The sequence below is a fragment of the Halichoeres trimaculatus genome, unplaced genomic scaffold (assembly GCF_033239565.1).
Source record: "Halichoeres trimaculatus isolate MK-OKI-2021-1 unplaced genomic scaffold, fHalTri1.1 fHalTri1_scaffold_16, whole genome shotgun sequence".
Taxonomy (NCBI): domain Eukaryota; kingdom Metazoa; phylum Chordata; class Actinopteri; order Labriformes; family Labridae; genus Halichoeres; species Halichoeres trimaculatus.
In genome coordinates this window covers 2,443,309-2,459,678 of record NW_027437194.1, presented here as the reverse complement: position 1 = coordinate 2,459,678, position 16,370 = coordinate 2,443,309, and the positions used below count along the sequence as shown (strand labels likewise).

At 41.6% G+C, this 16,370-nt stretch overlaps 1 protein-coding gene across 1 annotated transcript in view; it reads right to left on the bottom strand.

Annotated features, from left to right (window-relative positions):
- Nucleotides 1-16,370, bottom strand: part of lamc3 (laminin, gamma 3) — a 199,428-nt gene that overhangs the window by 48,833 nt on the left and 134,225 nt on the right. Inside the window, exon 12 of the mRNA XM_074690299.1 lies at nucleotides 6,835-7,062. Within this exon, the coding sequence (XP_074546400.1) occupies nucleotides 6,835-7,062 (228 nt within the window). The remainder of the gene's footprint in view (nucleotides 1-6,834; nucleotides 7,063-16,370) is intronic.

Genomic DNA, 16,370 nt, shown 5'->3' with positions numbered 1-16,370 from the left:
TTCCACAGTTTTAAAGGGGCAACCTGCAGTTTTTTGCCATTAAGATAAAAATTAAACAATTTACTATCTAAAAGTTAGCTTGAAGTAGTTGTGGCTTTTATCTTTTTAATGCCGTTTTAAGTCTAATAATAAAAATAAATAAAAACTAAAAAAATAAAGTAAGTAGTGAAATACAACAATGTTAAAACGTTAAATAAATCATCAAAAAAAGCATGAATTTTAAGTATTTTAAAGGAAAGAAAACGCATCATTTCACCAAACCTATAAATTTAAACAAATCTTGTGATTTTGCTTACAAATAACTGGATCTGTTTTCTTTAATTTTAAGAAATCCTGAGTTTAACGGCTGAAATACACCCGATGCGTCTCCTCACATTCTAGCTACAGGTACTGTTAGCTTAACTTTTAGCCTGCTGCTAACTGTTTTTACCAACTGCTGCACTTTTTAATGTTTCATGTCAACACAATTTTAAAAACTCCAAGATTTAAAAAAAGACACTTTTGTTGAGTGTGGTTTATATATGTCTTTGACTACAGTTAGCTTTGAAGCAACCAACTACATTTAGGGGCCGTTTACAAGTGGTTTTAGGGCGAAACGCAAAAGTTTTGTTGTGTTTTAGCCGACCTAAACGCAAACTTTTGAAAACGACCTCCAGAGTGGGATTTTTCTAAATTGATGCCTCCACTGTTGCCGTGTAAACAGTAAGCCGGGGTTCATGGACTACCGTGTTGAGCTTGTGCTGCCTAATCTGCTGAATCTGTGACTGTCTTTAACAAAATGAGCATCTGTTGCTCCACTTCTGCTCTGAGCATTCACCGATTCACCAGATGATCGGCTCAACTCTACTTCAGAGGAGATCTACCAAAAGCTGCTTCTGGACAAGACAGTTATAGCTCCACCTACAGGCCTGGCATGCTCACTACAGCATTTTCAGCCCCTCAGCGTTTCTGTGTAAACGGATTTTTTTCACAGCGTTTTAGCGTTTTCAGATGAAACGTCGCATAAATGGGGCCTTGAAACATTTTGAACACATTTTAACATGCTCCCCCTCTCAAGCTAATGTTGTGTAGTAGTTAAGTTAGTATTACAGCTACAGGAACTGTTAGCTTAACTTTTAGCCTTAGCTGGTAATGGTTTGGAGTGAAAGTAGTACCTTACGAAACCGTTTCTCAACACAACTCCAAAACTTTTAGATTTACAGTGCGTACCCACCGAAAGCGTTGAGAGCGAATGTATTCGGGCGTCAAGTGAAATAACGCCACGCTAGACGCTCGAGTTTTGACGCTGGTACAAATATGCAAAAAACGCTCGCCATGGCTTCGTTGCACGAAAAGTCTGCCAACATCAAATCATCCTCGAACATGGCTCCGATCACCACCATCGCTGCTCTGTACCTGCTGTTGAGAAGTCATCAGCTGCGGGCTAGGCGCCGACATCGGTACTGGATGCATGCTAACCTACAGAGATGGTGTGAGCTCGGTGAGTTCCACCGTCTCTGGACGACGGCCGGTTCCAGCGGTACTTCAGGCTGACTGTTGCACCGTTTGAAGACCTGCTATCCAGGGTTGGTGCCAGGATCTCCCGCCTGAAAACCAACTACAGGCGCTCCATTCCAGCTGCAGAGCGCCTGTCCGTCGGAGACGATCTCCACGCTGATAGGCGACACTCACTTGCAAAAAAAGTTCAACTTATTTCAACTTCAACGCTTGAACACCGCTCTCTGCTCGCCCCGATGCAGCGTCAATTCGCGGTTTTAAATTGACTTTGTATGTAATAGCAACGCATGAAAAATTTGCTTTCGGTGGGTACACACTGTAAGAAAACACTTTTTTTGGACTGTGGCTTCTACAAGTTTGTTAATGTAGTTATCTTTGTAGCTAGCCAAAAAAATGGATAATGGAACACATTCATTCCATATTATTGGCTCTGGACAGATCATAGATCGACCTTGTTGATCAAGTGAGGTGTCAATCAAAATGGGAAGGCATTGGTGCTGTAGTTTTCAGATTTCAAACACCTCACAGAGTCTATGAGGCGCTGGTTCATTAGCTTTTTTTTTTGCCTGTTTCTTCTCAATGCGTGTTCCTTTTGGCCTGTTCAGCCCGATACATCTTTCCCATTTGTACATTTTGGAGGTTGTATGTTTTCATGAGTGAGCTTTGCGGCCAAAAAAACTTTTTTTTAAACTAAAACTGGATCACATCTTACGGACAAATGGGCTGGTTATGGACGACTGTCGTGTGGCATCACTAAACAAAAAGCTGAGGCTACGTCCAAGTGTTGTTAGCTTGTTACTCCAATTAGCCGTACAGCTAACGGCACTTTAGCCTGAGTTTTTGGCCCATAACTCTTTATATGAGTTTTGACCGTACAAGCTGCCACAGTGTTATGAAATCTGAGCTTGTTACATCAGTTAGCTCTTTAGCTAGCGCCTGTTTCTCTTGGCAGGAAATCTTTTAGGCCCTTTTGGCACTTTTTACTTGTTGGCAAACACATTTTTAAAACAACATTTTCTGATTTGGGTGAAACCGCATTGGACTTTACAGAGAAATGGAAAAAAAACCCTGGTCTGACAACTAAGCTTTAAAGGGCTACATACTCCTGCTAAGAGAAGTTTGCTTGTTCCATCAGTTAGCCTCATGGGTGATGCTTCTGTCAACTGAATTTTAGGCCATTTCTGCACATTGGTCCTTGAAGAATACTATAAAAGTAAAACAGAAACATATCTGTGAACCACAGGAGGGAGCACAGGGAGTAGAAACTTAAGAAAGTCTGCGCAGAAGGAGTCAAGGATACTTGAAACAACGTCAAGGTGACCGGGGAGAACAGGTGCAAACCTGGCAAAGAGGAGGAAGGAAGCAGAGGAGACTGAGTCAGGGGAACAAGACGAGGAATGTGTGTGTGTGAGTGTGTAAATGTGTGTGTGTGAGGAGAAAGAGAGAGACTAGATTGAGAAGAGACATAAAAACACAGGAAATCTGCAAGCAAATTAGACATCATTAGCCAAGAGGCGGTTAACAAGTATAATTAGAAGTGAGGCAGCCAGGCAGTGATACCAGACTTGCTTCTGGACCTCCATCTCTCACACACACTCACACACACACATAGACAGTACTATAAACACACTCATAGTCCCAAACACAACTCACACTCAGCCAAAGCTTCAGGCACCTCCTAACTAGGTCAGATCTCTGATACTTAAAGTCTGGGGGTAGCAGGGAGGGAGGGATGGGGAGAAAGAGATTGAGGAAAGATAAAAGATGGAGGGTGGGACCTTGGATGGGAGAGTTGTCTGCTCCCTGGAAGATGGAGGGATTGTTAAGGCTGTGAGGATGAGATAGTAGAGAAGGAAGCGAAGGAGAAAAGGCGAGAAAGACGTATAAATAACAGCGAAGAGGTTGACTTGTTTATACACCCAGCAGCTGCTGTTTTACTTCTGTCACTTTCCGAACGATGCGTTTAGGATATGAATCTAGAGGAAAACTGCAGCTGCGGTTGTTATCTCCTCTTAAATGACAGGTGTATTAAATACACTCCCCTGCTTTAGCTCTTATTATAAAGATTAGTTGTGTGAAATGAGGATATTGCCGTATTAGCGCTGCCATCCAGTTCTCAGTTTGAGTGATGGCTTGCCAATGCTCCTGAGGGATGACGGAGTTACATTCCCTTGAAGCGATGATGACTGAATGGAGAGACACAGAGAAGTGCTTCAGTCAAACAGCCTGCATCTGTGACTGTTCCCGCTGCTCTCAGAGGCGCTCTGACAGAAAATATTGTCTCAGCAACCTCTGATGATCCTTCATCTTACGTAACAACGGCTGTATAATTCAGATGAATGGCTTTATTGCCTCAGAAGCTGCACGGATCAGTTTGATAATTCAAAATAATTTGATGACAAACTGTTCTGGCGCGTAAGCGGTGAACAAAGCTTGGCGATGTGGTTGAAATTGATAGTGGCTGCAGTTCTGGCTTGTGAAATGATTTTATCAGTGTTTAAATCCCATTTATTGGGATTAAATTTATTGCATGTTTGATGCTGCAAAACAGTTTAAGGATAAACGAACAGACACTGAGTTTTTCACTGAGCTGAAGGTTTGTGTCACTCCACAAAATCTCTGTGCCTTTTTGATAAAATAAAACACACAACACACAAACTGCATCAGTAAGTGCAACCGAGGGTTAAGACCACGTTGAAAAAAATAAAATAAAATAAATAATAGTCTGATAAATTTAGGAGAGAAAAAAAAAATCATAGATTTAACTTTAAAACTATAGGCTACACTGTAAAAAAAAAAAAAAATCTGATTCAATTTTTGGTTAATAACCATAAAATTTAAAGTAGTTTTACTGTTTAAAAAAGTATACAAAATTTAAAAATTACAGAAATTTGCTGTAAATAAAAAAAACTTGATTTTTAAAATTTAAATATTATGTCAATACTGACAAACTATGTTAATTTCTCTTTTTGTTAATGGAAAAAAAACAATTTTATATTTTCTGCTCTCTTAAATCACAGATTTATCAAATTAATGTAAAATGACAATAATTAACTTTCACTTTATTTGTAGCTCATTTTATTTGGATTTCGGTCCATACTCAAAATTTTATGAACTGATCTTTGATCAATGACAGATTTCTAAAACCAAAAAACCTCCAAAATAGAACACAATGCTCCTTTCCTGGGAAAGTTTTCCTCTTAAGCATCACTAGTCACTTTGTCCTCCATCAGTTTGTGTCTTAAGTTTCTTATTTTCCCATTATTTTGACAACAAAGTCATTTTTGCTGTGACAGCACTTTGTAACTGGGAGTGAGGAGGGAACAATGTGAATAGGAGACCCTGTTGTGCATTGAGATAATGTGCAGGGGGCATAGCATGTCTGTGCTCCATGGCGTGGACCGGCTGTCTGTGCTCCAAGGCGTGGACCGGCTGTGCTCCAGGGCACGGACCAGCTGGTCTGTGCTCCTCAGCACAGACCAGCTGTCTGTGCTCCTCAGCACAGACCAGCTGTCTGTGCTCCGCATGGCAAGGCCCATGTATCCACTAACTTTTACAGTGCATTTTGTACAATAAATGACATGTGTTGATGAGCTATATTATGTGGGTTTTTTTATTTTTTGTCATCAAATGCAGTGTTATGGTCCATGTGGTGTTGCACAGACAGCCTGTTCCCCCCATTGTGATACCTTAAAGTACAGCAGGGTCTTGTATCCACTGTTTTCTCTCCTCACTCACAGTTACAAAATGCCAGGGCAACATTTAGTCAACTAAAACTAGACTAAGACTAAGGGCGCATTCAGACCTGGACTGTTTGGTCCACTTTAAAGGGACCAGGGTTTGTTTCCCACGCTGGTGCAGACTTTTCATGCAGGTGTGAATAGACACAAACGAACCCTGGTGCGGACCAAACAACCGGACCCAGACCCACTTTTTGAGGTGGTCTAGGTCCACTTCCAAACGAACTCTGGTGCGGTTCGTGGTTCTCTGGTGCAGGTCTGAATACAAACCAAGGTCCATCCGAACTAACTACAGGATACATGCTCCTTTTTGGCCTGTAAAGCAACCGTAACCTAACCGTCTTTGGTTCATACCTGATCCTCCGTCTTCTGTTTAGCCTCGCTGTTGCTAGCATGTTGTGGGTCAGGACACGCAGAGCATAGCGCCTCCTTGCTGCGCGCATTCGTCTTCCTGTTCCTAAATTGTAAACGGTGTTGTTAAGCTGCTTTGAAGGAGCTGCTCTTGAAACTGAAAATGATTTAGCAGCTCTAATAAGAGCACAAACACACATGTTTACCTCCATTTCCAGGTCAGTACTCTGTGTGCCGCCCTTTGTCAGTGCTGTCCAATGAGAGCACTGATCCTCACACACCTGGATGTGTTTACAGAATATAGTCCACTTGCAAAAAGTACAATCTGAATACGAACCGCACCAAACGAAAAAAATAAAGTCCGCTTTTGGTCCGGACCAAACAAGTGGACCAAAGGACTTTTCTGGTCTGAATACAGCCTAAGACTTAAATATGACTTAAACTGAATGGTGTGTTTTTCAAAAGACTAAGACTACATGGAACACATCTACACATCAGGTGAAACTGCAGATTAACTACAGTTCAGCTTGAAGCTAACCAATGCCGGGATGTTAAGATGATAATGATATTCAAGCTTCAACAAGGTGGTTGTGGGAGCAGTGAGATGTACTGTGCAATGATAATGTAACTCAAATGCAGATCCATTAAATCCAGGTAAAGGCAGGAAACGGTGTTGGTGGTAAACAAATATGGCAGATTCCTAACGGAGGGAGGACATAAAAACAACTATGAGCACTATTTCTTTCTCCAAACTGTGTTTTTTTTCAGAGCACTGCATCATGAGTATATATTTGCCCTCAGAAAAGAAAGTGCAGACTGCAGTAAATAAAGTGTAGCATACAGCAAACATTGATTCATACCAGAGGCCGTGCACTTATTAGAAAGCAAACTTCAGTAGAGTTTTTGGAGCTCTGAAGCTCAAGGAGAAATACCCTCTCAAGTACTTCAATACGTATATATTCTTAACCTTATCAAAGCTCTTTCAGAGCTGTAGCAGACATTGTTCAGCTGTTTTATGGGCAGTGAAGCGCTCCTCGTGACGAGTAAATTGACTTTGGCAAGAAAAGCTGATGGAGTTCTCTGCTCCGCACTTGATTTATGAATTCACTTTTTGGGCTTTTTCAGGTCACTAGAACTGTAACTTTGCAGAGAGGTTGTCAGTAAAGACGCGAGTAACGCCCAGCCGACCTGCTCCAGTTTGATCCCTTGAATAAAGGTTTGTGGATGTAATGGGAACTGTGAATACCTGTCTCTGGGTGACAGGTGCCGTGCTGGTGGCAGTTGCACGGCACACACGCCGACACAGGCCCCCTGCTCGGGTTCTCCCTGGTGAATCCAGGCGCGCACTGCTCACAAAACTGTCCTGCGAAACCCGGGGGACAGGAACACGACTCCACCCACGGGGCTCGGGGACGGCTCGGATCAGACGAGATGAAAGCGGAGGTCAGGGTTACCTTCGCGAGCTGCGACGTGTCTGAAGAGGAAGAAAACAGGAAGAAGGCTTTTTCATAAAACTGATTCCCACAAAGGTCAGAGTGAACTGGTAATTGTTGCCTTGGAGGCTTGTGAAGTGTTTGGGCTCGCAGCTTTTCTCTGGAACCTGTGAAATGTGTGTGTGGGTGTGTGTGTGTGCGTGTTTGTGGGGCTTTATCTTGTTAAGCAGCAGGTTATTAGCATTTGTTGCAGCGCTGTCCCTCCCTCCCAGTCTCATTACAGGTTCTGGCCTGTGTATTTTAAGCACATTACAGTCACACACCTACACGAGCACACAATAACACATTCATCCACCCACCCACGGCCGTAAATGCCGCACTTAATGCTCACTCACACATGCACGTGAAGCCCACACGCGTACACTCATCACCTGGGGAATCTTTGATATGGCAAATGAATAAATCGCTGTAGCAGAGCAAGACGAGGAGGAGAGGAGACAGGAGACTGGTGGAGGTATGTCAGACATGTGGTTCCTGTGGGGTTTTAAGATCTTTCTCCCCCCTCTCATGAATAGGGATGGGGGCAGGCCATCCTGAACCAGATCCCTTACACCCTGTTCCCTCTAACACAGAGTTACTCCTGTTCCTGGTCCGTCTCTGAGAATATGGACAGGACAGAAAGATACATGATGGTTTGATAAATGAAGGAGAAAAAGAGGCTTTAAATTTGTTCTCATTTCAAGGATAGGTAGGGGAGACTGGGGTTGGTAGCCACAGCGTGTATTACAGTCGAACATCAGAGCATCATGTTCATATCTATCGTTTGGGTCAGAGTAATTTTCATGAGGGTGTTTCTTTTTATTAAAAACGTCATGGTGATATGTTATTTTACCATAAAACAAGCTAGCTGAAGCTAACATCAGACTTTATCAAGAGGTCAAGTGAGGGTCTCGCTGCTCGAGGGGCATGAACAAGTTGAAAAAACGTTCAATTAATAAATAATCCTTCTTTTTTTTGTGTCACATTTAAAGGGGCAGTGAGGAGTTTCTCAGTGATCTTGGAAAAAAACTATTATTTTGAAATGCTAGCTTCTCAATCAGGTCAAACAAGACTGGACAGTTAGCTTGCCGTCATGTTAGCCTACGGATACGTCGTAGCACCAGGCTGCCGATAGCACTACATATAGACGGCTACTGTTGTGTGATAATACAAACTTACAACGTTAGCTTGTTGTCACATTTTGAACAACAGCGCTACCTAGCTGTACTGATAAATATCTTACCTTGTGACGTTGTAGCTGGTAAAAAGTTGACTTGAACAAAGAAAATTTGTTCCAAAACAAACACGCCTGGTTAAAAGTCGCATCTTCACGACAGTGTACGTGAGACTCCAGGCCAGAAGGTGGCGCTGCAGTCTCATTAAAACAGATCCTCCTCTTAGAATCTTTAATTCCTGATTTTTTCTCACTTAAGGGGGATATTTGAAATAAAAAAGATGTAACACAGAGGACAGTGATGAGTGTTCAAAGACAATTTATTTATTTTTAATTTTTATTTTTATTAGAAATTAATTGCTTTGGAAAGATCAATGCTTTTTTTTTTCTAGCAGTGAGAGAGATGTGGGTATGATTCAGTGCTATAGTGACCATCACCAGCCCTCTCTGTAGGCTACGCCATCATATAAAACTTTATTTAACCCCTGATGTGAGCTTAAGGGGAGGGCCATGCCACACCACAGTGTGACAGAAGTGAAAACAGTGACAGACAAGACAACACAACTGGGAGAAGAACAAACAAGAATTGTATTAGTTAAAGATACACTGCAGAAAACTGAAATCTCATCAAGTGTTTTTGTCTTTTTTTAAGTAAAAATCGTCTTATTATACTTGATATGAGCCACTTTCAACTTATCAATCCAGAAAAATGTCTTGTTCCAAGTTATCAGAGTATAAAAATGAGGTTTGAATCGCTTATAACCAGTAAAAAAATCTGCCAATGGGACAAGAAAAAATTGCTTGAAAATTTCCTTGAGACTAGAACAATGTCTTAATACAAGTAACTTTTCTCTTGTTCCATTGGCAGATTTTTTTTACTGGTTACGAGCAATTCAGACCTCATTTTTGTCCTTAAATAACTTTAAACAAGACATTTTTCAGGACTGGTCATTTGAATTTGGCTCATATTGAGTCTAAAAAGGAGTTTTCTACTGAAAATAAGACAAAAACACTTGATCAGATTTCAGTTTTTGCAGTGTAGAAGTCCAAGTGCTGTGCTGATCAAAGTCCATACAGGAAGTAAAGGTTGGAAGAAACCAGGGACACCAGAGATGTGGGGTCTTGATTAGAGGGGGAGGGCCCATAGAGGTGAGATATGGAGGAGCAAATCACGGGACATGAGAAGGTGTGTAGGAGTGCCCAACTCAGCATGTTCTGACGGGACCAATCGTTTCTTTACAGTTAGGCCCTGTTTACATGACGCCGAAAACGGTCGATTCCGCAAACATTTCGTTGCGTTTTGGCCTTCCGTTTAGACGAGACCACGTTGCGTTTCAGTGAAAACGCAAACTTTTGAAAACGCTCCACAGAGTGGAAAGATCTGAATCCGCTCCTCCATCCAGCTTCGTGTAAACACAGAGCGGAGCGTCTCAGGGTGAAACGCTGACGTCACCGCATGCGCACTCGCAGTTTTAGGTGAAGGCTCCGCGCTCAGCCACATTTCCAGTTGAGCCAGTAGGTGGCGGTTATGCGCGTTATGGTTGGATTGCCGACCGTCCCACACAACAAAACGGCAGAAAAAGAAAGAACAGAAGAAGAGACTTGTCCTGCTGGAGTCGTATGAACGCGGATCGTTTTCACGCCGTCCTCATGTAAACGCAGGTGGCTTTTGAAAACGCAAAGGAAGAATCGGGAGTCTCCGTGTAAATGGGGCCTTAGTCTCAACAGGAGCTTGAGTGTCTATACAGACATGCGTGTCAGGTGGTCACCAAATACCCAAGTAGCCGCCCATACCCAGGAAGACCACGGCCAAGGGCCCCCTCCGAGCCACCAGGGCACCCGAGACCCACCACATGCCCCCCAAAGCCACAGGATCCAGATGCGGCCCCAGAAGCCGCATCTGGATCCTGTGGCAGAAGGCCAAGTCGTTTAGGTCGCGCCACATGAGGTTCCTCCTCCTAGTACTTTGCTTGCTGCTATGTAGCTGCACTAATTAGCTTTTTCCACTGATATTGGCTGAGCAACTGAAATCTTATCAAGTGGGGTTGTTTTCTTGTTTCAGTAAAAAAAATGTATTTTTTTGACTTAATATGAGCCACATTCACCTGACCAGTCCAGAAAAGTGTTTTATTTCAAGTTAAAGTCAAAAATGACATCTAAATTGCTTGTTGCAAGTTTTTAAAAATCTGCCAATGGAACCAGAGAAAAGTTATTAGTACAAAGACATTATTCTAGTTTAAAGAAAATTTCCCGGCAATTTTTTTTTTGTTCTATTAGCTGCTTTTTTTTCACGAGTTACAAGCAATTCAGACTTTATTTTTGTCTTCAAACAACTTGATCAAGACATTTCACTTAGGGATGCACTGATCCAACTTCTCTGGTTCCGATATGGATACGGATACGGATACGGATACCAGTGTTCGATAATATCGCATGCTCTACTGTGGGATAAGACGGATAATGTTTTAGGTAAAAGGCAAAAAATGATTATATGGCATTCCTGAGGTTAATATTTATCCAAACTTTAAAGTATTTAAATGTTAACCATCAGTTTGGTAAAAACCATGCTTCAGAATGTGCAGAAATTAATATTCAACTGTAACATTTTTCACCCTGTAGACTGGTGATTCAGCAAAAAACAAAAAAGTGAATCAGGGGTAACATACCCAATATGTTTCAATATTGATCCAACTTTGAGGGACACCAATACCCAATACCAGGATCGGTAACGGTGCGTCCCTAATTTTTTCTGGACTGATAAGTTGAATGTGGCTCATGTCAAGTGTAATAAGACAATTTTTACTTAGAGTAAGACAAAAACACTTGATAAGATGACCTTTTTTAGCAGTGCTTTCCCCTCAAAAACGTCCCGACATAACCAAAACATCAATGCCCAGGCAGAGGAGGGGGTTTAAGGCAGACGCAGACACCGACACACATGTATGGAGGCTCAGAATTGATGATCGATTGAAAATGCAGACCCTACCTTTAAAGAAAGGATCGAAGTTTGACTGAAATTGTAAGTTTGACCGTTCTGTCTGTTAAGAAATAAGCTTCGTGTGAATGTGAAGGTGAAAAACAAAAGAAGTCGAGAGCAAAACTAGTTCTGAGAAAGCGGAGCACCCAGAGAAGAAGATGGACCTTGACTTTTTGCAAGTCATGATCCAGCCATTCTTTCGTCGCTGATGCAACTGGGTTCATTTGCACCTCTGAGGGATAATCAGCAGGCGAGCCTCGCCGCCCTCCTCCTCCTCCGTGACTCGCCGTAGCCTCTACCCTCTCACTCTTTCTTGCCCCCTGAATCCCATTAGTCCACTGAACAAAGGAGAATGTGCAATTAAAACCGTTTTCAGACACTGTACCCTATATTTCAGTTAATTAAAACAAAATTTCAAGCCGGGCCGTGCAAGTTTCCCCCACATCAATCCTTTCTCCAGGAAACTTGTCAGAAAACTCCAGATTTTAATACCCTCACTCACTGCAGCTCTGCAGATGAGGACCATTTAGGTCTCTTAAGGTACCTGTGCATTAAGCCATTAAGCCACTGACTTCTCATAAACTCCTGCTCGCCTGTGCTCTCTGTTCCAAACTCCATTTTTTGCGGCGGAGAAAATGAAAGGCTGTTACTGTGACTGCTGTCAGAGCCTCGCCTTTATGTTTTAAAGACAATGCTGTCATTAAAATAACACAGCTCTGTTGTAAGAGCCTGTCTTTGCTGCAGAGGGAAATTTAACGAGTAAAGGAGAATGTGGAAAGGAAAGAGGAGAAAGATGAGAGGACAGCTTTATGGGATTTTGAAATTAAAGTTTGCCGCGCAGCCTGCAGCGATAAAACACTTCTAACAGTGTTTGAGAACGTCTTTGAGACCCAACACAAGTCATTAACAGAGCGTCTCCTCTGTGATATGCAGTAGATGCTGTGTAAACTGTGTGGTTGACTTTGCTGCTTGGTGTGGGTGGTTACAGTAAACAGATGGATGGAAAATGCACGCCTTTGTTTCTGTTTCTGGGCACAAACTTCTTTACAAGTCGTTTTTTTTTCGCCCGCACAACCGACGTCTGTGTCACGATGAGTGCTGCGGGAAACCTGTGTCTGTGATACACCGTCAGCTAACGGTATGACGGGATGGATTTTAAAAAACACTGGTATGTCTCATAATATTCCACACATGCAGGCTTTAATGCTAACGTAAATGATTCATAAAGCTAAATATAAGATAGGACATATATTTATTATTTTTCCAGTAAATAAATAAACATAAGTACTGTGAAGGACATTACAGGGCCACACCCAGTACAAGCTTTATTTATCTTAACTGAAGTTAATCACTTACTTACTTTTGCAACTTTTTTGTGTCCATTGGAAAACCTGATGTCTTTAACATCCCTCCTGTTGTGGCGTTTACGTTTGTGTTGTAGCTTTTGCATTTGTGTTTTTGCTTTAGCATTTCTGTTTTGCTGTTGCATCCATGTTTATGTTTTTGCAATTGTGTTGTAGATCTTGCATTTCATGCTTTTGCCCTTGGATGTTGTTGATTTGACTTTTGTGTTGTAATTTTTGCTCTAGAATTCCTTCTTTTGCTCTTGCATTTCACATTTTTGCTCTTATATTTGCTTTTGCATGTGTGTTGTAGCTTTTGCATCAATGGTTTTGCTCTTGCATTTGTGTTTCTTCTCTTGCATTCAGGTTGTTTTTGCATTTAAGTTGTAGCTTTTGCATTCATATTTTTACTCTTGCATTTTCCATTTTTGCTCTTGCATTCGTGGTTTAGCTTTTGCATTTGTGTTTTAGTTTTTTGCATGTGTGCTGTAGCTTTTGCATTTGTGTTTTTTGCTCTTGTATTTTGGTTGTTTTTTGCATTTGGGTTGTAGTTTTTACATTTAAGTTGTAGCTTTTGCATGCATGTTTTTGCTCTTGAATTCCTTTTTTTGCTCTTGCATTTCACAATTTTGCTCTTATATTTGCTTTTGCATGTGTGTTGTAGCTTTTGCATCAATGGTTTTGCTCCTACATTTGTGTTTTTGCGCATGCATTCAGGTTGTTTTTGCATTTAAGTTGTAGCTTTTGCATTCACGGTTGTGATCTTGCATTCTTTTTTTTGCTCATGCATTTTCCATTTTTGCCCTTGCCCTCATGCTGTAGCTTTTGCATTTGTGTTTTTTGCTCTTGTATTCTTGTTGTTTTTTGCATTTGTGTTGTAGTTTTTACATTTAAGTCGTAGCTTTTGCATGCATGTTTTTGCTCTTGCATTCCTTTTTTTGCTCTTGCATTTGTGTTGTTGCTTTTTGCCTTTGTGTTCTGGCTTTGCATTCCACGTTTTTGTTCTTACATTTGTGTTTTAGTTTTTGCATGTGTGTTGTAAATATTGCATCTGTGTTTTTGCTCCTGCATTTGTTTTTTTGCTTTTGCATTTGTGTTGTAGCTTTTGCATATAAGTTGTAGCTTTTGCATTCATGCTTTTGCTGTTGCATTTTGTGTTTTTGTGTTTTTTTCTTTGTTTTGCAACTTCTGCATTTGTGTTTTTGCTCCTGCATTCATGTTGTAGCTTTTGCAAATTATCTGAGTCACCCACCAGCCACCTTACTCATCAGCTGCGTACCCTCCTTTTATTGCGTGCATTAAATTTTTGTTTAGATGTTTGTCCGTCAGCCCCTTTTCACTGACGCGTTTGACTCCTGGTCTGACACAGTTTAACACATGAACTGCTTCTGTAGCTTCGGTAAATAACCACAATAAATCTCCATGATTCAAAAACCAACACTTTAGTTTTTTCACGTTTGATCCTGACAGACGTGAACGTGTAAACACGGATTTGTTTAATTACTCTGCTCTTGGAGTCTCTCTCTGCGTTACAGATTACCACTGATGTGCTGTTTCAGAGCACATGATCGTATCGGTGATAAAGTTTAAATTACCTTCCTAGTCCCTGAATCTGGTGTAATGTCTCTCAGATCCCACCTGTACTTCACGATGCTGACGATCAGACAGAAGGAAAAGACCGAAAAAGAAGAGGATGATTCCAAGAAGTAGTCTCTAACATCTGGGAATACATGTCCTGTTTTTTTTTTTTCAATTCCAGAGCCACTTTTGGAAGAGATGAAAAATTCCCAGAGTACAAACGCTGACATTGTTTCAGAAACTATCTTTAGAGCAGCTTTAATAATTTGTGCCACGGTGTGATGAAGAGGTTTTCTTTTTAAAACCATGTGAAGTTGTTGGAACCTTGCAGTAGCATCATGAATCATGCTGGCTTTATTTTTAACTAGCGAGACATTCAGCAATAATAAAATAATAAAGTGCATTTCTCTATGGCTGACTGCTTTCTGTTTCTGAGAGGTGAAGGTAGAAGAGTCCTGCAGGACTCACTCCAGATCTGAATCTGTTCTAAATCCACTTAGCTGACTTCTGACTCGGCGTTTCTCACTCCATTGTCAAGCCTCTTCTTATTCTTGTTGGGTCTGCAGGATTTTCCCCCCTAAATAAAAAGTCTAAATTAACCTTGTTTAATTTTCTCCTATGGGCCTCCATACATGAATGTCAGTGTCAGCCTCGACCCCCTCCTCTGCCTGGATGTTGATGCTTTGTTGTATCAGGGCGTTTCTGGGTGGAGAGTGAGCACAGTTACCTAAGCCAATAAGAATGTACCCAGTGTGCAAGTGACTTTGTGTGTTGATTAGCAAGTGGAAGAAGCTAATCAGAGCAGCTATGCTAGTTGATGTAGCACAGAAGAAAAACAACCAAAGTAAAACGAAACTCCAAACAGATAAAGCTTTTTCCGAAATGAGGGTGAAGCTTGTCTTGACTTCCACTCATTTTCAGGAACTTGGAGAGCAGCACTTAGCTTTCTGCTAACCAGGTATGTGTCATATACCTGTGATTAGCTTATGCTAACATGCTCTCAAGTCTCTCCCACATAAAACACACGATGCTACAGGTGGTTGCTGGGCTAGAAAGTGTGTTCACGTAGTCATGGTCACTATGGGTGTGTGCTGCCGCTGGCACTGAGCCAAGGAGGAGGAGTCCAGTTTGAATCTTGAGTTTACTAACAAGTAACCAAAATTCTTGCGGACCCTACCTTAAGCATCATTTCTTTGTGGTCAAACCTGGTTACCTAAGGTTGGATAAAGAAGACACATTTAGCTGGAGATGTCGCAGGTGTTTCAGAGTAAAGTGTGACCCTGCTAACTGGTGACTCTCAGCCGACAATCACTGACATCTTTGGTTGGGAGTCACCAGTTAGCACAGTCACTTTTTATTCCAAAACACTGGTTGCTCTGAAACCATAGACTGTATATAGATTGGACAGCGTGGCTTCGCCATTTACCATTGTACTGTTTAGACGCCAAAATACCTGGTCACAGGTGCCACCATTGGCTGCCAGAGTGGAGCCAGGTGATGAAAAAACAACAATTATTATTTCTGTTGAGAGGCTAATTTCTTCTTGGCTCTCTTGCCCGACAAATTTCACAATCCCTGAGAAAAATACACAAGAACGACAGCCGTAGGGCTGCAACGACATATTGCTAGAATCGTTTAGTAAAAGCGTCGACAAGTTTCTCATCAGTTTATTTTTCTTCTTACTTTTTGTCCGAATATTTAGCGGTTGGCAACGAGCTGAAGGTGCATTACTGCCACCTACTGGACTGGAGTGTAGATCACGTGGGCTGCGGGGCTGTATGCGTCACATGTAAACAGATCAGCGTGACGGAGGAGAAGCAGAACCAGCAGGTGAGGGAAACAAGGAAACACATGAATAATGGCAGAGCCGGAGAATCTATCCAAAAAATCCAGAGTTTGGGAGAATTTCACGCTGTACAGATCATTGCAGTCGTACTGCAATGATCCAGAACTTAAAACACAAACATGTTGGGCTCATCATGACAAGCTGGGGGCTCACAGCGAGGGGCGGAGCTACAAAATCTCACATACACTCCTTTTATATGTTGTGAAATGCATAATTTGTCTTTCAGGACTTGTTTAAACTTTTTATTAAATCCTTACCCCGTTTGAAAACCACAAGGAGTTCATTAAACTAGCGATAGCATTAGTGCTAGCTGCTACAGATAGTGGTAGGGCAGAGGGGGTGAGGACACATTTTTATTTATTTGCCTTTTTGGCCCACTAAGTTCTTAATCT